This window comes from Anthonomus grandis, chromosome 14, assembly GCF_022605725.1.
Source record: "Anthonomus grandis grandis chromosome 14, icAntGran1.3, whole genome shotgun sequence".
NCBI classification, from domain to species: domain Eukaryota; kingdom Metazoa; phylum Arthropoda; class Insecta; order Coleoptera; family Curculionidae; genus Anthonomus; species Anthonomus grandis.
In genome coordinates this window covers 10,383,711-10,408,407 of record NC_065559.1, presented here as the reverse complement: position 1 = coordinate 10,408,407, position 24,697 = coordinate 10,383,711, and the positions used below count along the sequence as shown (strand labels likewise).

At 33.0% G+C, this 24,697-nt stretch overlaps 1 protein-coding gene across 2 annotated transcripts in view; it reads right to left on the bottom strand.

Moving 5' to 3' along the window:
* Positions 1-24,697, bottom strand: part of LOC126744492 (coiled-coil domain-containing protein 22 homolog) — a 42,854-nt gene that overhangs the window by 17,103 nt on the left and 1,054 nt on the right. For both annotated transcript variants that reach the window (XM_050451926.1, XM_050451927.1), the window contains exons 2-6: positions 20,431-20,656; positions 20,083-20,350; positions 12,552-12,901; positions 12,285-12,499; positions 12,072-12,230 (exon numbers count right to left, since the gene is read on the bottom strand). In XM_050451926.1, the coding sequence (XP_050307883.1) occupies positions 12,072-12,230; positions 12,285-12,499; positions 12,552-12,901; positions 20,083-20,350; positions 20,431-20,656 (1,218 nt within the window). The remainder of the gene's footprint in view (positions 1-12,071; positions 12,231-12,284; positions 12,500-12,551; positions 12,902-20,082; positions 20,351-20,430; positions 20,657-24,697) is intronic.

Genomic DNA, 24,697 nt, shown 5'->3' with positions numbered 1-24,697 from the left:
CATGGATTTTCTTCCAAAGAAAGCAAAACGTCAAGTTGTTCATTTTCATTTCGAGCAGGACGATCAGATTTCATAAGATCTCTAACATGACCGAATTCTCTAAATTTATTTTTTTTCGAACACACTCCTGAATTTTAAATGAATTTAGATATAACTTTTGGGATGCACTGTACATAGAGTGCTAAGTCCAAACTCAAGGTGTGGCTTCGATATGTCGATGACACATTTAGTATTTGGAACAAAAGCGATATAGAACTAGCAAACTGTCTGGAGCACATTAATAATATTAGGTCAAGAACCAAGTTCACGATGGAGTTGGAAGATAAGTCAGCAGTGCCCTTCCTAGTCATTTTTGCAAAGAAAAGCAATGGACACCTTAGGATATCAGTCTATCGGAAACCAACATACACAGGACAATATCTACATTACAACCCCAATTATCCTGGTGTAACAAAGCTAGGAAACATTAAAGCTCTATATAGGAAGGCAGAAAGAGTCACAGCAGCTGTGGGATTTAACAGGATTTTTAACGAGTCCGTACATTAAAGAAATTTCGGAGAAAAACAGGAAAATTGCCACAAAATTTAAAATGCCTTCACTTCGAAGACAGCTGAACAGCAAGAACCGAGTATACTAAATCTCCTTTAAATGTGGACAGTCATACATAGGCGAGATAAAGCGGCCGCGTGAAGTAAGGACAAAAGAACATCGGAACTAGACCCGAACAGGAGAGATTTTCAGATCACGAATAGCAAAATATGCTTGGTTTAAGGGGCACAACATATATTGGATGGAATGAAAGATTTTGTGCAAAGTACAACATTGAAAGAAAAGAAGATTCCTGGAAGTTACATCACGCGAAACCAAGGAACCTTCAGCTAGCACAGTGCTGATATTCCCAACATCTGGAGAATAGGATCCAAGTCATCATCATTATTCAACCGTCTGTGTCCATCGTTTAACATAGGCTTCTCCAATCATTTTCCATTCCAATCGATTTTGTGCTGTTTGTATCCAATTGCTGCAGATCCTCTTAATATTGTCCGACCAACGGGTCTTGTTCTACTTTGTCTGTTCTAGGTCTCCACCCAAGGAGCTTCTTTTCCCATCGATAACCCCATATCGGCGCTATGTGGCCAGCACAGTTCCACTTAAGCTTAGCGATAGCTCCAACGACACCACTGACACCGATTCTTCTGCGCAAATCCTCGTTTCTTATGTCGTCCCTCACAGTTACACCGAACATGGATCTCTCCATCTTCCTCTGTGTAAGTTTCTTACATGTTGCTGTTGTTAGTTTAAGGGTTTCTGAGCCTTATGTTATTACTGGTAGCACGAAATGATCGAAAGAGAGTACAACTATTTTTATTACTCGTATGTTCATTTAGCATCTGCGGAAGGTTAAAAGTCTCAAGAGTCAAAGTGAGAGGATTATTGAGGTTAAAAAGGTTAACATCAAAATCTCCATTGATCCACAATAGAGAAGCTTACATTACAATTAGGCGGACGAAAAAATACCCCAAAACCATATTTTCTTCTTTGAACTTTTAATTATTATATTTGTCTATACGTTAAAAACAGATGTGTAGAAAAAAATAAACAAAAATTGGAATTTAAAAATAATAAAGAAAGTTCTTCCATATAAGTTTTCCCAGTTTTGATGAAAAGTTCTTGGTACAAATTCCCACATATAGCCAACGACTCTAACAAAGAACGCAAACCATATAAGAACATCATTTAGTTGTAGTAAACCAATCTAATAGTATAAGTTTTTACTATTACAACTACCTTGCTTTTTTTACAATATTATTGCGGATTAGATGAGAAATAATTTCCTTGTTAGTAACCTGTACCTCTTAGCTTTTCTGAAAAACTAATCAGCTCGTATTTTAAAACAGCAGCACTTTCACCACCTAGATTTCTTTCACGACACTTTTTTTAAATGATGATGTCCTCTGAGGTCTCCATATTGGCTTTTTTATTTTCGATACGTTGTATTATTATTGTAATTGGTTTATTTAATAAAAACCAAGAATATTCATTTTCTATAGCTCTATAAACTAAAGTCGGCAGTACAAATTTAAATACTCAAGATGTCCAATTTGTCTAGACGATTTTTAAAACAGTTTACAGAAGGAGCATTTATAACATCTGCAGGTAGCGAACTCGAAACATCGAACACTCTTTTTTGGCAAAAACAGTTGAAGTGTGATGGCGAAGACCCCGATTTCTTTCAAACAATTTGTTTAGATCACAGCCCAAATAATCATAAAAGATTTTGACTTTTTTAAGTTGAATCTTATTTATTTAATAAGGTAGCTGCGGATAATCTGCTTGTATATAACACTACACAGTCCGCGTCCGCGTTAGGAGACATTTTTAAAATCATGTACTGTTTCCGATTAAACAACTTAAAATAGAACTTCCCTGTTGTTTGAATAACTGTCGCATCGCTGAAGAAAAGAACATATGGTTCTTTTTAATTAAAATAAAACAGTGATTCCTTAATTTTTTTCTCCAACGGTTCATTTTATCGATAATGAACAAGAGTGCCTTTTCTATAGTTTAAGGTTCAGGCTAGCCATATTTAATATTTCAGAGTCTTCAGGGGTGATCATACAGGGTGTTAAAAATTTAAGCATTATAATGTACAACCTAGTCCGCCCTTGGTAAAATAAACAAGTTAAATGTGTTTTAAGGACTCCGTTTTAAGAGGTCCTTAGTAGTGTTGATGACGTAAATTTTTTATTAAATTATACCAAGTACTTCACATAATTATTTAAGAAAAACCGATTTCCAGCGGCGTCTTTAAGGGGCCGTAGGGAGGGGCTATAGGAAATTTATTTATAGGAAAGTTCCATATTATTTTCTTATTTTCTACCTGAATCCGAGAGTTTTTACATATTTTCTGGGATACCCTGCATATATCTTTTAACGCCTCTACGAGATCTACCGCAAACCCACCACTATGGACAATGTCATCCAACACTCCTCGAACTCTCGACATTCCTATAAATTGGTATCTTTTAATTTCCTTTTTTATCGCCTTTTTACCTTTCCTCTTTCTAAAGAAACTTTTCTTGTTAAACTAAATATAATTAAACATATAGCTGTTAATAATGATTTTGCACTTAATACAGGGTCCGGCAAAATGATCTCCCACATTTTGATTTTTAATAAAAACGCCAATGTAAATGCTATTTATATTTTATTTTTATCAACTAAAAATATATGGTATGCCATTTTGTTTTTATTAAGTTTTGAAAATTACAGAGTCCAAGTGGCGACCATTTCTTTCGACACACATTCGAAGCTGATTTCTGAAAGTTTCCATTACTCGAGCAGTAATTTGAGGCGATATTCCTGTAATTTTTTTGGCGTATTGCTGCTTTCAATTCGTCAATGGTTCGGGGATGATGTTGAAGAACCTTCTCTTTCAGGTAGCCCCAAAGGAAAAAGTCGCATGGGGCAAGATCGGGTGAACGCGCAGGCCACCCAACGTCTCCACGTAACGAGATTACGCGTCCTGGAAACATTTCCCTTAACAGGTCGATTGTCCTTCTTGCCGTATGAGCTGTAGCCCCATCCTGTTGAAACCACACATCCGGATGTTCAAGTTCCCTAAGTTTTGGTTCCAAAAAATTACGTAGCATGTCGACATATTGATCAGCAGTTACGCAAGAAGGAGGGGTTTCTTCAAAAAAATAGGGACCCCAAACACCAAAAGAACCAACAGCACACCAAACGGTAACACGTTGGCTGTGAAGTGGCCTTTCATGGAGCTGCCGCGGATTTTCTGGTGCTCAGTAGCGAAAATTCTGCTTGTTCACACAGCCAGACAAATGGAAATGAGCCTCGTCACTCGTTATTAAAAGCGCATTTTGTGGGACGTTTTGAAGAATATCATTGGAATATTCTCGGCGATTTTTCCAGTCCCGTTCACTAAGTTCTTGCACGATCATCATTTTGTATGGGTGGAACTTCAGATCGGTGTGCAAAAATCTTCTCCCAGAACGATCTGACAAACGCAAAGCAGAAGCATGTTTAACAGCTGAACGTCTAGGAGATCGTTCAACTGCTTCTCTTACAGCTGCAATGTTTTCAGGTGTCCGAACACGTCAACCTGTTGATTTTCTTTTTAAGGCTGAAGCTGTAGCTCTAAAATTTGAAACCCACAACAGTATTGTTTTGCGATCTGGTACTGGATCATGTCTACCAAGCGCGAAGTGAATACGAAAATTTCTTTGTGTAGTAATCACAGATTCGTTACTTTCGAAAAATGTTTCGATAACGAAGGCACGATGCTCGCCCGTCCAGTCATGGCGACAACAGAAACGGCAAGGCGCGCGCAGCTAACCGACTACGCTAAGCTGGCTCCCTCTTTAGTGATTCGGGCTCAGTGGCGGCGCAAAATGTGGGAGATCATTTTGCCGGACCCTGTATAATTATTCGCCATTATTATAAATTTTACAATAAATACAAGCTCACCTACAACTTAATTCATCTTAATAATGAAAATAGCCACCTCTATAGATGAATATCCTTTTGTAGTAATATGTATTTTCGGCTCGATTTATAAGTATGTATGAAACATTTGTTATACAGGTATGAAAGTACAATATTCGATAAATTTTGATAGACATTTTGATAGATAAGTTAAAGACTATTGTAGAATTCGTCCAATGAGTATGGACAGGTCTCCAAAATTAGGTTTTTCATTACTTGCTTAAATCTATTTAAATGTAGTTGTTTTGTGGTTTCGGGTATTGCATTAAAAAGTTTTATGGCATTAGTCATATAGCCCTTATGGGTCAGACTAAGCCGGTGTTGTGGAAGTAAGAGATTTCCCCCATGTCTGGTGTCATATAAGTTCCTACTATTTACTGTGCTGAATCTAAAAGAGTGTGTTCTAGCAAACATCAGACATTGGAACAGGCCAGGCATTGTCATGATTTTTAAATTTTTGAATAAAGGTCTACAACTATCTATTGGTTTTTTGTTTTCTAGAATTCTGAGTGCCGATTTTTGCAACTTAAATGCTCTCTGCCAGTCAGCCGAGTTACCCCAAAATAATAGTCCATATGACAACTTTGATTGAAGAAGTCCCATATACGCCGTTCTACATACTACTGGAGGCACCAATTGAACAATTCTGCGCAACAGAAAAAGAACCGACGAGAGTTTTATTGCCAGATCTATTATATGGCTCTTCCATGATAATTTATTATCTAGATAAACACCCAGAAATTTGATCGCGTCTATTCTCTAATGTCTTTCCCTTAAAGAGAAATTAACCACCTCTGTTTGATTTAGTTTCAAGCATAGATTATTGTCAGCAAACCATACTTTTAACTTGTGAAGAGTTGCAGATCTGAATGCCGACTGAGAAGAGTTGTGTCATCCGCATATTGTACAGATATCACCTCTGAGAAGTGGGCGGGTAATTCATTTACATAAAGTAAAAACAGAAGAGGACCCAAGATTGATCCCTGAGGCACCCCTGTTGTTATTGGAAGTATGGAGGATGTTCTTCCTCCATAAGTCACCATCTGCTGACGCTCACAAAGGTAAGACTGGATAAGTTCCAGGCAAATACCCCGGATACCATAAAAATCCAACTTGCTCAACAAAATATTACGCGAGACACAGTCGAACGCTTTTGAGAGGTCGCAGAAAATTGCACCCACTGTCTTGCCCCCCTCACATGCATCAACCAGGTAGTCTACCATTACCCTGAGTGCATCAGCAGTGGATCTTCCTTTTCGAAAGCCAAAGTCCGCTGGTGAAAGTAAATTATATTTATCAAAAAAAGATATGAGACGTTGGTTTAGACAGAGCTCAATGGGCTTGGATAATATCGGTATTATTGATATGGGTCGATGATTTCCTGGATCATCCATATTACCCTTTTTAAATATAGGAACAACTTTTCTTATTTTAAGCTTTTGAGGAAATGTACCAGATGAAAAACATTTGTTTATTCTTAGAGATAGTGGTAGCGCCAAACCATTTGCAAGTTGTTTCAATATTTTATTGCTCAAACCAAAGATGTCTTGAGCAGAACTATCACTTAAACTTTTTAAAAGATCAATGACCCCTATTTCGGTAACAGGTGAGAGAAATACTGTTGAATTGTTATGTACATATTTTGCTGTAAATTGTACAGGGTCATTAGATTTTTGCAGTGTATTTGTAATTGAGTCAGCTATATTCACAAAGAATTTGTTAAACTCATCGGGAGTTACATTACATTTCAAATTACTAGGATCATTATTTTTTGTTTCTTTAATGATGTTCCAGATGGTTTTGGATTTGTTATGACTATTTCTAGAGTACTGTTATGTTTATTTAAGGTAGAAAAGAAGTTTAAATTATCTCTCAATCTCTTCAGTTCATTATTAAAAGATTTTTTTTTCTTTATTTGTGGTGAGAATTGTTTTAGTTTTTTTGGGAATATAAAAGTCTATAATAGACATTAGAACACTGAGAAATATTTCAAAAGAATTGTGAACGTTACAATTATCAAGCAACCAGTCAACGTTTAGTAATAAAGTAACACAGCGAGAAAATCTCTCTCCACAATACGGTCTGAACTTTAAGACCGTTGTGTGGGTGTTTTCAGTACTTTCATTTATTGATTCATATGTATTAGTAATAGCCATATGATCTGACATATAAGTGTCCCATAAAGAACATATACAATTAATTGCACAATTTGTTATGCAGTTATCAAGGCAACTACTTTTTGTGGTTTTTGAGATTCTAGTTTCGCTATTTACCAGGAATTTAAAGTCATATGTGCTGACAAGTTGGGTGAACTCGGCTGAAGTGAGGTTATCCGCTAGTAGATCTATATTAAAATCACCATAAATAAAGGTACATTTGCGTCTAAGGAATAAGAAATTTAGAACTGTATCAAGAATCTGAAAGAACACGTTCAATTTACCTGATGGAGATCTGTAGACACTCAAAACTACAACTTGCAAGGCTTCAATCTCAGTCGCAACGACTTCAAAGTGTGTCTCTATTGACATGTTGTCTATAGTTGGGATCTTCTTTACAAGAAACGGTTCTCTGGTGTAGATAAGGACTCCACCTCCTCCTGCTTCATTACGGCTGAAACTGTTAAATAGATGGAATCCAGGCAGAGAGTAACTTTCTACTGCTTGTTGAGGAAGCCAATGTTCGGATTGACATATTATATCAAAATTCTTGTTTTCAATCATCCAGATTGAAAACATCTCCATTAAATTTTTTTGTCAAACTTCGGATGTTAAGGGACATCATTTTGAGATTGGAAGTCGAGTGTAAGCGGGCAACTGCCTCTAATTCAGATTCTGGTTCAGATTTTTCCGTCCATCTAAAAAATTCCGTCCAAGTGAGAAGTTAAACCTTTCAAATGCAACATTCTTTGGCCAGAAGGAATTGCTGTAGATGGTATCCTTAAGTTCTGGAGTCCTACCATAAACTTTTTTTTGTCTGATTGGTTTTGTTTCGGGATACACTGTTTAACGTAGACATCAGTGCGATTGCTATGCTTGGTAACGTAATTTTTTATGTCCATACATGTCGGTGACAGTTTCATTAATTTTTGATAAGACCCAGACCCTTCTATTTTGATGGGCAGACGTGGAACCTAATTGTGTTTCATGATCTTCTCGACTTCCAATTTTAAGGTTTTTTTTCTAAAGGATCGACGTTCTTGTCTTCCTTGATGTTGTTCGAAGCTTCGCCTCTTTGATAAGGATTCTGTTTCAGAGTTTTGAATGTGTTGCTTACGAGATCTTTTGCCTTTTGCAAGCACCCAGGCATCACCACCGCCAGGCTCGAAACCTGGAGTATCATCGTGCGGATTTTCAGAATATTGTAATGAAGAGGCGGCATTGGACAGTCTGGGTACTGGGACCATACTCGAGCTACCGCTATCTTCACGTTGTTCAATGACTGATAACATTGATGACAGTGACACTTCAGTTTGTCTTTGTTTATTTTGTTTTCCCGCCAATTTACTAGGATCGTGGGGCTCTGCTTGTGACTGAGGCAGGTCCTGTTCAGAGTTTTTTACTTCCTTAGGGCGCACTGCGTGCTCGAGAGTCTGTATTTTTTGGATCAGCAAAAGATTATTCTGCTGCAAAAAAGTGTTTTTGCTTGACGATTCATCAAGCAGTTTTTTAAGGTAAACAATTTCTATATTGAGAAGAAGATTGAAGTTTTCTTTTAATATTTCAAGTTTCTGCTCACCTTGTTGGACCAGAGCTTCCAGATTACTTATTTTGAGTTCCTGACTTGCCGATTCTTTTGTGGGTTTTGAGGTTAGGTCTTGCACACAACAAATCATCAAGAATGAATCATCAAGAATGAATCACCTTGAATCATCAAGAGGTGTTAATTTGGGAAAATTTCTTGATAGGCACGATTTGTGATAGGTTTTCCCACAAACTATACATATTGTGTAGGCACAAACTCGCGTTTTACAGCACTCAAACTTATTTTTTGCCGGAGCATTGATTGTTGTTTCTTCGTTTGGCGGCGCCATCACAGTCATTTAATAAAATTTAATGACTGTGATGCCATTTACATAGGGCAATCGGGGCGTAAAATTTCCACCAGAATAAAAGAACAAACAGCTTTGGTGGACAATTACAGGGACATTGCCATGATCGAAATTAAATCGGCATTTGCGAGTCATTTATTAGCCTCCTTATATGGTTTTTTTTAACCCAGGGAATTGATATTTTACAAGAAGGCTCAAAGGGCAAAAAACTGGACTTCTGGTAAAATATTGTTGTGTGAATAGGTGGTCTATGGGTTAAACGCGCGCCTGTGATTCTTAAGGTTGCTGGATCGTTCTCCACTTGTGACATTTTACGTTTTTACTTTTGTATATGTTTATTGTTATTTACGGTGGATATTGTTAACCTAACCTAGCTTTTGAACTAAGGAGATTTTTAAATGAGCATCAAATATTATGGATGTACAACAAAATGCGGTAACTATTTTAACGTAACATGGCAACTTGTATATTTCTGTATATCAAATAAATTTATCGGTGAACAAACTTAAGGCATCATTATATTTTTAATCTGCCAATAAAAGCAGGCACCAAAAAATACATAAAGCTTACAAAAAATCTAAATGAGCTTCTAATTTTCAAAACCAGTTTACCAAAATACCAACTAAAGTTCAAAAACTCTACATGAGCATCTAATTTTCAAATTCATTTCAATTAAAATATTATATATTCATCATTTTTTTTTCTTAAAAGTTTTTATTCTGCATTCGGCAACAGCTTTCGTTAATGAATTACAAAAAAATCCGGCAACGTGCGTTTATAATGGAGCGACAGTTAAACAAACTGCGTTTGGGATTCCCATATAGGTTTATTGGTTATGGTGTGTATAATATTTCAGTAGTATAAACAGTTGTTTTATGCACCGTTTTATTCGTTTTAAACATTAAATAATCATGGAACTCGATACTGTTTTACCCGGTAATAGTTCTGAAGACAATATTCAAATGGAGAATGAAATAGAAATTCCTTCATATCGTTCGGACAGTGATTCGGAGATGGAAGAATTAGAGACAAAAAAAAGCGTGGCTCTTTGTAAGAAAATTTGCATGGGTTAAAGAAGCGCAGGAAGTTGTTCGCAGAAAATACTTGGTCTATTTTAATAACACATATGACTGAAGAAGGAAAGAAAAGGTTTTATCGCTGTAACAAAGTAAAACGTCGTGGCCCTCAGTGTGCGGCACAAATTTATTTACTGTTTGAAGCTACGTCAAATGCTGTTTTGCGCTATCGTGTAGAGGCTGCCCATAACCACGAGTCGATTGGAATTCGTTCTGATTACGGAATAAGTCAGGAAGTTAAGACAGAAATAAACAAACTATTTGATTTACATTTGAAGCCTAAAGCTAATTTAAAAAGTCTTAGTAGGATGGAGGGAGTAAAATTACCATCAATGAAACAATTGAACAATTATCTATCAAGTCGTAGACGTGTTAAATACGGTTCCTCAACTATAAGTCTAGGAGAACTGGAGCGATGGATATTAAATCATACAGCAGTTCCCGAGGACATACACCAAGTGTTTGTACTTTCTTATTATATATTCGAGGATGTCCTTTCGCTTTGCATTGTCTACAAAACATTTACTGGGGTTAGCAGAACGTCATGCAAATATTATCCATGCTGATGCGACATACAAGTTGATTTGGCAAGGGTTTCCGGTATTAGTTGTAGGAACTACAGATAAACATAGAAAATTTCCGAAAATTAAATAAAAAATTATGTCTAGGAGTTTCGACAAACGAGCGGCAGGAAGATTTTACCATGTTATTTAATAGTTTAAAAGAACAGGTTTTGTTTGTATACGGACATTCTCTACAACCGTCGGTATTAGTTTGTGATGCCGCAAAGAGCATCCAAAATGCTTTTACAGAAGTCTTTGGTCCTGAACCCATTGTGAGAATGTGTTGGGCACATGCAAAAATAAAAATGCAAACCAGGGTTGAACAAACTTGCTCAGACAAAAACGCCCGAAAGAATATATTACAAGACATTGTTGCTTTACAGTCCGTTACTTCTCCTGGACATTTTACTAGCGCATCACAGCGTTTTATGAGGAAATGGAAAACCCAAACTAATTTTATTAAATACTTTAAAGAAGAGTGGTTAACTCAAAATCTCAATTAGTACCTAGGTGCTACCCCAGGATCACCAGCCACAAACAAAGCACTGCAATCGTTAAATAGAACCATAAAAGATAGCAATACATTACGCGAAAGATTTCCTTTGTCTCGTTTTCTGGTTATCGCATCGGAGATGGTTAACGAATGGTCCTGCAAAACTACAGAGGAGACCTTTTCAATTACTCCGCTTATTAAACTTCCTGATTGGACAAAAGCATATCAATGGGCATAATTAGACAAAAAATAAAGGCCAGGAGGTCAAGTATTGGATGTTCAGGCTGAAAAACCTTGGGAAACTTTTGATGAATTCAAAGAATTTTTTTTCCACTTGGAGAGTAACAATTCCCAAAGAAAAAGATGATTGGGTGAATGGTAGCTGCAATTGTCCACAGTTTTTTAAGATGTATATGTGCAAACATCTTCTGGGCCTAGCAATTAGATTAAAATATACAGTTCCGCCTGTAGAGGCAAAAAATATTCATATTGGACAAAAAAGAAAGCGTGGACGTCCATCAAAATCCAAACCTGCTTTGGTAATTCAGTGATGTTTTTAATTTATTGAAGTCTTAATAATAATTTGGTTAATGTTCACTCTTTTTTGTTTTGTGGTTCAAATACTGTTTTAAAAATAGCATTTTTTGTTATTTTTGTTTTATAAATAGAAGACAATAAAGTATATTTGTGATGCCTATTTTTGTATTATTTTATGCTCACTAGCTTTTATCATATTATAAAGTATGAAGTTCAAACAGTTTTTAGAAGCTTTATTATTTAAATAGCTATCCAGATTAGTATAAAACAGCTGACAATATTAACTTTATTAGATGCGTAAGATTAGATGCTCAATAAGTATTTTTGTTGCTCCACCCAGTTTTTAAACGTGCTAAAATGTATAAAAACTGATGTCTGATTAAATACTACCCTTTGATTTGTTAGTTGTAATGTGACCTATGTAGCTGTAGATCTAGGTAAAAAGTTGTTTATCATATTTGATAAGCGTTATTTTTGTGATTTTTTTATTTATTTTTAGGCCTGATGATGCTCCGATAGGAGCGAAACACCTGTAGCGTTTAACGATTATATATATTTAATGAGACCGTGACTTGAAGTTTTTACTTTTGTTAAAGTTGTAAGCACTTTTGAAGAATTACAATGATTTGTTAGGCCAATGTCATTTATTGAACATTTATAATTTGCCCTGAGATGTTTCTTGCGTTTAACTATATTAAATAAGTTTTCGTTGATCCAAGGTTTGTTAGCTTTCTGTCGCATTGGCTTTTTGAGAATTCAAAATAATTAGCTAATAATAGGTAAAGCTAGTATTTTTTTAAAAGTAATTAGTTACTTATAATAATAAAGTATATATATAAGATATTTACCTGTTATTTCTATTATTCAAATCTTTGCACCTCTCAATTAGGTTTTCTTCCAAAACGCTCTTTTCTTTAAAATTGTCTACTAACTCCTTATATGTAGCTCTTAAATTATTTAATTTGTTCCTTTCTTCTTCATTTTTTAAGGTCTCCGAGCCGACCGAACTATTAAAATATAAAAAAATATAGATAATTTCAACATGAATCTAAAACACCCACCTTTTTAAAACATTCAGTTCTTGTAGTAAAGGCGTTTGAACTTCATTCCACTGATCGGCTAATTCTACAAGCCTATTCTCCAGTTTTTGAATAATGTTTTTTAATTTCTGTTTATTTTCTGGATTGTGTAGTACAGCCAACGTTTTCTTTTTAACATTAACATTGGCTATTAATTCTTCTAGTAATTTTTGTTCTTCCCCTTTTTGCATCCTGATCTGAAAAATATATATTTGTCACATATTTTACTTAGTTTTTGATTTAACTAACCTTCTCTAGTTTTTCTTCAATTTGACTGACGTCTGCTTGAAGATTAATAAAAGCACATTTCTTTTCACCTAATTCTTTTAAGAGAACGTCACTTTTACTTTCCTCTGAGGTTTGAAGGTTCTTATTCCCAGGTATACTTGTAGTACTGCTAAGACTTTCAATGGCAGTACTATTTGCTATATTGGCTAAAATTTCGTTGGATATACTTTTTGGAACTGAAGCCTTTGAGACAATTTGTTTCCAATTGGAATGGGCAGAAAAATCGGTATCATGAAATAACAGGGACGGGATAAGCTGTCTTCGATTACATTGGTCCGTTATGTTTGGAATGTATGCAGCCTGGTCAGGGCCTGTAATTATAAAATATTGAAAAACATCTTTGTGATAAATAAATTAATCCTACGTAAGTCATAAAGAAGTGAGCACTGGTAAAAACGCGTAATAGAATATAAAAATTAGAATATAAGAAGAAGAAGAAGAAGAAGAAGAAGAAGAAGAAGAAAGAAAGCTTTCTTGTTTCAACAAAGAACATTGTTATAAACAAAGCACAAACTAGGTATATACTACACTAAATACAACAAAAGCACAAATGTTTACAAAAAAATACAAGGTTTAAAAAATATATACAGGGTGTCCCAAAAGTGATGGATCAAACTCAAACAGGAGATAGAGGGAGTCATTTACAATCAAAATCACCCCCTATGTTGTTATGCAATTGTGAATAGGTTAAAAGTTATAGCCATATATGTGTATTTTTTGAATTCCAGCACCTTTGTCAAATAAAGGCTTTTAAAAACATTATACAGTTGATTAAACAATCTTTTTTTTTTATTGTACCTAGAAATGATGTGCTTCTCCAACAAAAATATGTTTCTTAAACATTTTTAAGAGCACTAGAAAAACAATTTTTTGGACTTTTTACAACTTTAAAAATAAGTACTTAACTTTGATGCCATTTTTTTGCGAAGAAAATACAAGACATGCGAGTGACCCTGAACCTTAAAAACTTCTTTAAATCATACTGATTCCAGCAAAGTACAACTTGAATAGATTATTAAAATTTCTTATTGTCTAATTAAATTTTAATTTTTTTAAGAAATAAACAAAAAAAATATTCCATGGCTAAATCAATATTTTGCTTTATTATTTTACGAAAAAATAATAAAATTAATATAGTAAAGTGTGTCAAAAATGTTTAAAAATACATAAGTATGTCGACTTTTAATACTGACCAATTTATATGCGGTTATTTTGAAGAATGTTGATTTGTCGTGTTTTTTGTCGTAAACAAAATTTAAAAATAATTTAAAATAGGTAGTGTTGTGTTGTTCAGGTACTGGCTAAGTACATACAATTTTGTATTATTTATACAACTGAACACATAATGCCTTATACCGTCCGTGAGTATGCAGAAATGCATTATGTTTATGGATTTTGTAATGGAAACGCTCGAGCGGCTGAAAGGGAATATCGTGAACGATTTCCTGATCGTGAACGATATCCTGACTATAGGGTGTTTCAACGAGTGCATAACGCATACGTGGAGAAGCAGATTCCTGGAAATCCTCGCAGAATAGGAAGACCTGATGAAAATGCTGAGGCAGAAGATGACATCATTGAAATGGCATTAGAGGAACCTTCAACTAGTGTTCGCCGCATATCAAGACGGTCTGGTATTCCGAGAACAACAGTACACCGCATTCCACGCAGAAACCAGTTGCATCCCTATCATGTACAACGGGTTCAAGATCTATTACCGGGTGATTATGACAAGAGGGTGGAATTTTGTAGAGAAATGCCTCATCATAATAGGCACAATTTTTTAACAAAATTTTATGGTCAGACGAATCTAGTTTTCAGAGGGCGGGAATATTTAATATTCACAATTTACACCACTGGGCATATTTTAACCCCAGAATTGTTAGAAATGACCGCTTTCAACATCAATTTAGTGTGAACATGTGGAGTGGCATTCTTAACGGTTCATTAATTGGGCCGTTTGAACTACCAGCCAGATTAAACGGTGAACTCTATAGATTTTTAGAAGAAAACTTACCTGTTTTACTTCAGAATATTCCATTAAATATTCGTCAATCAATGTGGCTGCAGCACGATGGAGCGCCCGCCTATTACAGCCTTCAGGTGAGACAGTTTTTAAATGAGGCCTACCTTGGTCGTTGGATTGGACGGGGAGGTACAATTCGTTAGGCACCGCGCTCCCCCGACCTCAATCCAATTGATTTTTTTCTATGGGGGTACTTTAAGGAGTTAGTATACGCCAGGGAAAATCGTAATGAGGAAGAGCTACGCCACCAAATAATTACAGCAACTAGATTAATTACCCAAAATGAACGTTCATTCAGAATGATTAAGAGAAATTTTATACGCCGATGTAGGTTATGCATTAGATTTCGCGGCAGACATTTTGAACACTTATTGTAAATGATAGCAAAGCTATCATGTAAAACAATAAGCCATTTTCTAATGTTTTTTGTACCTTATTGCAATCCACCAACCCAACAAAACACAATTATTTATTTTAAAAAATTGGTAAATATTGATTTAGCCATAAAATTCTTTTTTGCCTCTTTTTTGAAAAACTCAAAATTTAATTAGCCAATAAGAAATAATGTATTTAAGTCATGCCTTGCTGGAATCGGTATGAAACGTAGAAGTTTTTAAGCTACAGGGTCACCCTTATGTCTTACATTTTTGAGAAAAAATTAAGGTACTTATTTTTAAAGTTGTAAAAAGTCCAAAAAGAATTTTTTTTAGCTCTTTCGAAAAGTATTATTTAAAAAAATATTTTTATAAGAAAGGTACATCACTTCTAGGTAAAAACAATCAAAAAAACGCATTGTTTAATCCACTGTATAATTTTTTTTATAAGCTTTTATTTAACAGTGTGCTTGAATTTAAAAAATACATAAAAATGGCTATAACTTTTAAACTATTCACAATTGCATAACAACATAGGGGGTGATTTTGATTGAACATGACTCCCTCTATTTTGGGAAATAAAAAGCGTTTGAAAGGGAGTCTCTTAGTGATGTGCGTCGAGAACTTTAATTATTAATCAATCTAGATATCCAAGAACTTGTAAACCTCCTGAACCTCAAGAAGTTCAGAATTCAAAGTAGCAACCAGCAACTGACACTTAAAGGTTATTATATTTGTCTTAGAAACATTGAGTGCCAGCAAGTTAGCCTTACACCAATCTCCAAGAATATTCAGATCCGAGCCGATAGTTAGAAGTAGATCCTCCTTTGATGTGTTGTTCCACAAGACAGTGGTATCATCAGCAAACATAACAAATTTTGCAAAGATCATCAGATTTGGAAGGTCACTAACAAAAATGAAAAAGGATAAAGGTCCCAATACAGAACCTTCAGGCACACCTACAGTGATAGGTTGAACTTTTGAAGTGCTATTTTATAACACCACTGCCTGTGATCTATCAGAGAGATAGGATGTCTCAAGGAAACTCCACGAAAACCATAAAACTCCAGCTTGCGCAACAGAATTCAAAAAAATTAAAAATCAATATAAATTTAATTTTCAATTTGAACAGTGATCAATAGTAATTATACATCAGCACTATACAGTGTATTTTTAGTGCTCATTCCAATATTAAATGGGGGTTTTCTCAAAATTACAAATTTGCACCTTCGCGGTTTTGGCATTGGAGGGACGATATTGCTGTCTGTACCTAAGTTTTTCCTATACTTCAAATTCAATTTTATCATTATTACGGATCAAAAGTAAGTCCAGGAATGGTAATTTTCCTTAATTTTTTTTTCGATGGTAAATTCAATCTTGGGGTGTCGGCATGTTGATCGTTACTATCATCCCATATTATACAAATTTCATCAACATATTTCATAACATCAACGTTGGGTGAATATTATATTGTTCTAATAGTACCAAAAGCAAAATGAAAAATCATGCACTTAAAAATATCGATTAAATAATTTTTGTTACTGTTGTAATTTTTGGCTAGGAATGTTATTGGTTGTTTTAAGGAGCACATTAAATTTAAGATTTCATTTAAAGTTTCGATAAATATTTATTAGGATTGTTAAAAATTAAAATAAACATTTATCTGATACAACAAAAATAATTTATTTATATCTGAAAATTTACAAAAATAAAATATATGTTCTAACAACATAGAAAAAAACTAATATTCATTAGTGGTAATAATATTTTGTTTAGAAAAACGTAAACAGGGTTTTTAAAAAGGAAAAAACAGGTAACGTATATGTTTGAAACACTACCAAGATACATAACATTTTATTCATTTTTGTTTACCTTCTTTTTTTCATTTTTAAAAACTGGCGGGTTATTGTATTCTTTAAACAAATATTTCATAAACGTTACATCAACAGGGGGCATAAATTTAAATAATCTTGTTAGATCAGCTACTTTGGCAAACGGTAAGAGGCACTTTTTTGGCTCTGGTGCACATCGTACTTCAGGCAGATTATATGAAGTATTTATTTTGGTCCTAGTACTAGTCTGAGATATAATAGGAACTTCGGTAAAAGAGTCGTCATTGTGCTTAAGCTGGTAACTAATTTTGTTTGGATAGTCCCACAAATATGAGTCCCACATATTTTAATTACTGTAATGAAGCATAAGGAACTTTTTTAAAGTTTAGCGCCTGTGAAGCTTCTTTATATAGACCAAAATCTTATGCTTTCATATGAAATACTATAAAAGGTCGTTTCTGATTCACTGAAGGAAAAAGTCGAAGTAATCCCAAAGGGCTAAATATTTCTGCACCAGACAGTTTTCTTTCGATTTGGCTATGCAAATTATCGACTTCCTGGACACTGCTATGTTCCGGTTCTCCAAATTTCTGTGCTACTTCGTTAACAGAGGGATGTTTTTCTAGGAACTTCATCAAAGCCAAACTCATAATAGAGTTTTTGTTTTGAGGTACGCAGGAGTCAGACCACAAAACGATTTTTGAAATATGCGGGTAAGCTGCTACAACGCGTTCTAAAATTTTAATTAATCCCAAAGCAATATCACTTCCGTTCCTCCCATGCGTTCCTTCGCTCCAAATACAACAGTACGCTTGTTTGCGTAAATTACAGTGTGCAGTAAAGTTGTAGGTGTTGAGTTTTCTGCTATAGAAAAAACTGGATATGTTAGAACGCGGTAGTGCAAAAACGTTCTCTATGATGATTTTCAAATCCTTGTTTTTCTTCATCAGTCATACCATATTTTTGTTTTATTCGGTAGTCCTCGCACACATCACAACGATCCTTTTTTGGCTTTAAAAAATCAATGTTGTATCCATAGTTGAAAATATTTCTGTAAACAACCTTTGTAACAGGTTCAATTTGCTTTTCATTGCAAAATTCAGTGTACAAAGAATATAACTTATTAATACTTAGGTTTCCTTCTAAATATTCCTTTTTTGTGTCAGCTCGACAATAATGAGATTCTACTCTCGGAAGTTGACTAATCTGAAGTCGAACGTAGTCTTTGCTTGTATTACTGATAGTTTTCTTGGGATGACAACCTTGACGAGATGGTAAAGGAATTCCTGTAAGATTTTTTTTCTCATGAAAATAGTTGATTCTTTGTTGACTTATGTCCAGTGTCGTCAAAAAAATGTCTTGCATACGCGAATTTTTTCATCTGCTACGTGAAAATAATATTTAAATGAATAACTTCTACGTGATACTTCTCGATTGCTTTCGTATTTTGTTTATTCTTTCAGTATTTTTTGCGTAAAAGTGCCATTTAGCGTCCTTGGATAATTCCCAAAATTTTTGAAATATGGTTTCTCGTTCAGGTAAACTTATCTTCTTGCCACACAGAAATTTGCAAATGCTCTCACAATTTTTTAAAGTTTTTAAATTTTTTCGCTTGCGGATGTTACCTTTTAGATCTCTATGTTCCTTTCCTCTTTGGCACAAAACTTTATTAATATTCATTTTCCACATCTCAGGTTTTCGTTTTCGTTTTCTGGTAGATTTATTTTATTCAAAAATAGCGGAATTTTGCTGATTGGTTTCTTCGGATGTTTCAGAGTTGCTTTGCAAAGGTGTGTCTGCAATAAAGAAAATAAAAAATTATTATTTTTTACTAAAAAGCAAAAATTTAGTTTTAAAAATAATGTATATCTCCTTGGTTGCCTACCATTTTCCTGTGTAACGTTAGACATAAAACCTCTCATTCCTTCCACGCTTTCGTCAGATGGGACAAAATCTGGATCAAGATGCGAATCATCACTGTTCTCTATATACTCCATTCTTTTACGTGGATTCATTCCTGATGTTGATCTTAAATAAAATAATACAATGTTCTAAAAGCAAGCTTTAAAGTTCACAATTACACCACAAAATTTTAAAAAGATATTATTATAATGTTCTAACAGAAAAAAACGCATGGAAAATTGAGGTTAGAAAACCAATGTTTACAGTTAAACCAATTAAAATACAATTTTTTCTAAAATCCATTTCATTAAAACAATTCATTATACTTACGGCTCCATGTCGAAGTCCATTTTTTTCAAAGTGGCTAAAAAAACAGCACTAAATCGTAAAAAACCAGCACACGGTTTTAAAAAACAAAGCTCGATGTTGACTAGTGCGAAATAATATTATATTGTTCTATCAGCAGTTGGCTTTGAAATCTGATTGGCTCATCTGTTAGAACATTATAATACTAATTATTTTTTAAATTTTGCACATAGAACATTTTAATATCGGTTTTAACTTCGGTTGTAAGCAATTCAGATTAACGTTTTGAATTCTGATAGAACAATTAAAAAAATATATATTCAAATACATTCACGGAATGTTTCGCGCCAAAAATGCTGATAGAACAATATAATATTCACCCAACGATATCTCTTATAAAATATGAGGAAACTGGAAAATGCATTTGACATTATGTTCTCATAAGTTAACTAAGTTACTCATAAATATTTCACTTAAGAAAGGGGATAAACGGCCCCATAGCCATTATTTTGCTTATAGATTTCATTATTTATTTACAGTTTTTCTGAACAAATTCTCAAAGTCAAAAATAGTTTATTATTTGTTGTTATGTGTAATAATGTGCACGTCTTTATTTTCTCTCCCGGTTATGTTGGTGGATGTCTTAGATGTTTTGATAATTCTTGTTTTTGTAAGTTCTAATGTATTTAGGTTAAAACTGTATTTTTATTTAGGTCTGAGGATGTCCTGTAAGGCGGAAAAATGCGCGTCACCCCGTTGAGTTTATTTTAGACGCGAAACTTCTGACTAAAACTTTTGTTTTTTTATATTTAAATTAAGTCTCTTTCAGAATTATGGACGATCTTTTTATACTTAATTTTCTTTTGAAAATAAAATTGGAAGAATTAAAATTCCTTCCCCAACTAAGTGAAAACAGACAATTAATCGTATTAAGAACTGAAAATAATGCAAATCTACTATAGTTACGTAGTAAATACTCTGTTTTATAGGCCCAGTTATTTTTATAATCATAAACAAAAAATGCCGTTAAACAAAAACTTTAAAATACGTACTAAGGTTGTCTTCTGGAATAATTAAGCTAACTGTGTCAATAGGAGCACTGTTTCCAAAGCTATTAACGATATAGCCATCCTCGATCGGCCTAACTCCATAATGCAAAATATGCGATGGCAACCATGTTTTACTAAGTGCCTGTTGAAGTCGATCTTCTATTTGTTTGACTATTTTAGGCACATATCCGATTGGTTCTTGAGATTCCGCATTATTCGATTCCTTTGGAAGACGTTCTAAAAGGAACGTTAGTACCCTTCGAACTTCAACCTTTAATAACCGAAAGAGTTTTTAATAATTTAGCATGGCTCAAAATTATTAAACGTAATGTAATAATGCAGTAGACTTACCTCATTGCAATATAAAATTGTTTGATAACCCATATCTCCTTTAAACCCATATTCTTTAATCTGTTCTGCCAAACTGGAGGCAAACTTTATTCGGGCACTCATAGATGCTGGAAGTTTTTTTGGAAGCTTAATTTGAGGATTCATAACCTCTAAACATGTAGACACTGCATCTACCACAAGGTCTGGGTAAAACTGTTTCAGGTTTAAAATTTCTTCATCTATATCGCTAAAAATGTATCAATTCAATCAATATCAGCATTAAAAGTATCCTAAGCGTTTGTTTAGGGAAATTTAATTTCACATTTTCGATTTGTCGAACAATTGTATATTATGAATTGAAAGTGTATTTAGATTATATGTATTAAAATGTAATTTGGATTTACCTATAAATTTAGGAAACCATTGATCTTTATTAAATATAATAAGATTATTAGTAAAAATACTTTCTTTTAACACATTTATTTTTAACTCGAAAAATTCATCCGTTATCCCAAAGATGCTTGCCATACACTTTTATAAAAGGTAAAAACACAAAATCTACAGCATCACAAACACATTTAATAAAATTACAAAGGTTACATGTTTTGCTCGACTAGAGCATCATCAGACCATAACATACATCATAATAAACTATGATTAATAAATAAATTTATTTATATGTTAGGTGTTTTGTGTATGTTATGGTCTGATGATGCTCTAGTCGAGCAAAACATGTAACCTTTGTAATTTTATTAAATGTATTTGTAATGCTGTAGATTTTGTGTTTTTACCTTTAAAAAAAAAAAAAAAAAAAAAAAAAAAATATATATATATATTATATATATTTGTCGAGATAAGAGACGGAAATTGCAAATGTTAGCGGTTTTATTAAGGCTTTTTTCACTAAATTTTTTTAATTGTCATTCATCGAAACATATTTACGTTAGTATTAAAGATAGAATATCGAACTTTCAACATGTTTTCCTGCGCTGCTCTCCTCTGCAACAAATTTAATTCATTCTACCCAACATGTAAATGAGGCATTCAAAGAAGCTTGATATATTGTTGATGTAATTTATGCATAGATTAGATTCTTTGAAACATTGCAAGCGTTCAATGAGTTTTCAATACAAAATAATTTAATTATTTATTAGCTTTTGTAGGGATACTGTGTAAAATACAGCCCAACATCTGGTATGCTGCAAGGGCTAAATAGTATACAAAATTTTGCCATGATGACCTTGTTGTAGAAACAAACTGACTGGCTGTATTTATAATGCAGTAAATAATGTTTGAAAAAGGACCTGAAATTAAAAAAAATTGGATAATATACTTTGGTTCTTAACTAAACATAAATAACCATTGTAGTTCTTCAAGAGAAGATTGCAAAGTTTTTAAATGTTTACTTGATAGTTAATTCATTTCTCCAAACCTTCATTTAGAGCAGCCTCCACACATAGCACAAGATGTACAGATGTAGTTTATATAATAATATAAACGTATAAGTAAAGACAAATTTATATAGTAATACATTATTAGTGAAACTGTGTTTATTTTTCCAGATATATTTCAAGTCTAATATACTTCTATTTATGTCTTTTTATTTGGCATTAGTGTCGTTTATGCATTGAATAACTAAATATTAAATTACAAAGTTTTAGTAAATGTGTATTTTTCAATTGTTGAAAAATACAAATTTAACATTTTTATTTTAAATTTGTATTACATGTATGTTTCTGTTCAATGTGCTTACTGTTTAAATAAATAGTATTGCTTATCTATTTAGTTAGAATATGTAATTACTCAGTTGTACTTTTTGACTAGTAAAGGTAACTTATTAAGGTTTTTATGTTTGCATTTTGTTGCTTTGAGTATAACAATAGATTTTTTAGTTTCAAACAAATTTTAAAAAATGCACCTTACTGTAGGAATTAACTTTCATTAAGAAGTATTTAAGTTTTTAAAATCACTCATTTATTTAGTTATTTCTTTAATATACTTTCCTTCTTGCTAATATTCTTTATGCAAATTAAATAATTTTACACCATACGATTACATACATTTTAGTCGTATTATTATATTAGTACACATTTTTATATAATTTAATGCTTTTCCCTCAAAAACGTATAGATAATGAAATATATGCATAGTTACTATACTGCTATGGCTCTCCATTAATTAAATTTTTTACCTACCAACATATAATAGTATATTCAGTGTTAAGTTCCTGTAATCTTAGTCATTTATAAAAATTTATTAAGCCATTAATTATTGTTAGCTTAATATCTGCTATATTACCTGCAAAGTATAATAGAATAGTCTAACTTGCATACAGTTTAATTTTAAACGACATAAAAAATTGATATATATCAAAATGACTGTCAGACCTAGCCTTGAGGAATATCCCATTTAATGACCTATGAGTGATCATCATATAAGAACATCATTAACATTAACAATTTGATATCTATATCTATTAAATAATTTTTTAAGTGATGCTCCTTATTTGCAGTGTACCAGTGGTACACAGATGATTTTTTTGGCAGGCTTTGCTTTCTGTTATGACTTGCTGTTTTTTTTACTCTGGGAATAAATAAATTATTTTATGTTACATAATATTTAGTTTTATTTAGTTTATCACTTTCCATGTTTTCCTTAATATGTCAATGCTTTATTTAAAAAATTTGTTATATATTTTTTTTGTTGTCCCATTTAATTTCTAATATAAGTTTGGTCTTCTTGGCTTAATAGCTAGATGATTTCTAGATATTTTCTTTTTTTTTTGTTATAAACCATCCCAATTATTAAGCATTAAAAGAATATACAATTGAATCAAAGATAGGCCAAAGTCATTACTTACAACTTACATGTATTCGTGCATTATTAGAATGATTGCTTATCTTCAGAATATCTAAGAACACAATTTTTAATTTTAATTATATAAGAGCTTTCTGATTTTCACGCCAACCCTTAATGTCATATTTTTGCACCAAACAAACTTAAACACTGTATTTTGTTACTTTTGAACTTTGTACATCCTTTAATGCACTTTATTAATTTGTGCCTACTTAACTCTGGTAACAATGGTAAAGAAGCAAGCAGAAGTTGCTTAATTTATATTTGCTTCTATGCAAATACTTATGAAAAATAATACTATACTAACTAAAAAATAAATGAATTGAACATTAAACAAGAACTTAAGAATTACTATTAATACTCTGGAGAAAGAAAGTATTGCTCATGTAAATAATGTTAACGAATTACAGAAAAAGGATATTTCCAACCTTTGTGTTCTCAAGACGCATGCCAATTAGCCAAAAATTTAAAAAATATTCGTATTTGATCAAGAATGTTATTGCACCTTTTAAAACTTTGACTCCAATTTATTTCAACACCCTGTATACTATCATAACCAAAGTTGGTACACTTATGTTTTAAGTAGTCCTGAACAATAATCCAGTACCATTTTTCAAAAATAAATATCGTCAATACTACTCGATTTTTCGCACTTCAAACTTGAATACAGTAGGCCATGACTTGCTTTCTCTAAATGTCGAACTTGTCTCATAAGTGCCATTTTTGACCATCTACCCAACAAAAAAAAGTTTTTGAAAATTGGTCAAGAAACAAAAATTTTAGAGGGGTGGCTAACCCTTAAGTGGGACACACTGTATAAAGTAAAGATCTTAGGCAAAAGGTTAAAATTAACATAAAATTGGCTATCTATGTAATGTAGAAGTTTAAGTAAGTCTTCACTTCAAAATTACATTTGCAACAAATTATTTGATGAAAAGCAAATCTCAGATGCCATTAAAAAACTTACAGGAAATAGATCTATAGGACCTGATGGACTGCCTGGCTATGTAATTATTGACTACAATGATATATTAGTAAAACCTCTTATTCATATTTTTAGTCTTAGTCTACAATCTTCAGTATATCCAAAAGTTTGGTGTTTAAGCAAAGTAATATCAACATGGATTTTTACCTAAGAACTCTACATGGACCAATCTTACACGGTTTGTCAGTTTGTTCACAATGCCCTAAATGAAAAGAAACAAGTAAATATTATTTATACTGATATGAAGAAGGCATTTGATAAAGTCAAGCACATCAGCAATATTATAAAATATCTTTATGAAAACAATGTGACTATAAACTTAATTTATTTATTGCTATTTGTTAAAGTCAGGGGTGCCAAGTCTGATATCTACAGTAGTACATCTGGAGTCATCCAGAGCTTCAATTCAGGACCTTTATTATTTTTGATTGGTATTAATAACCCATG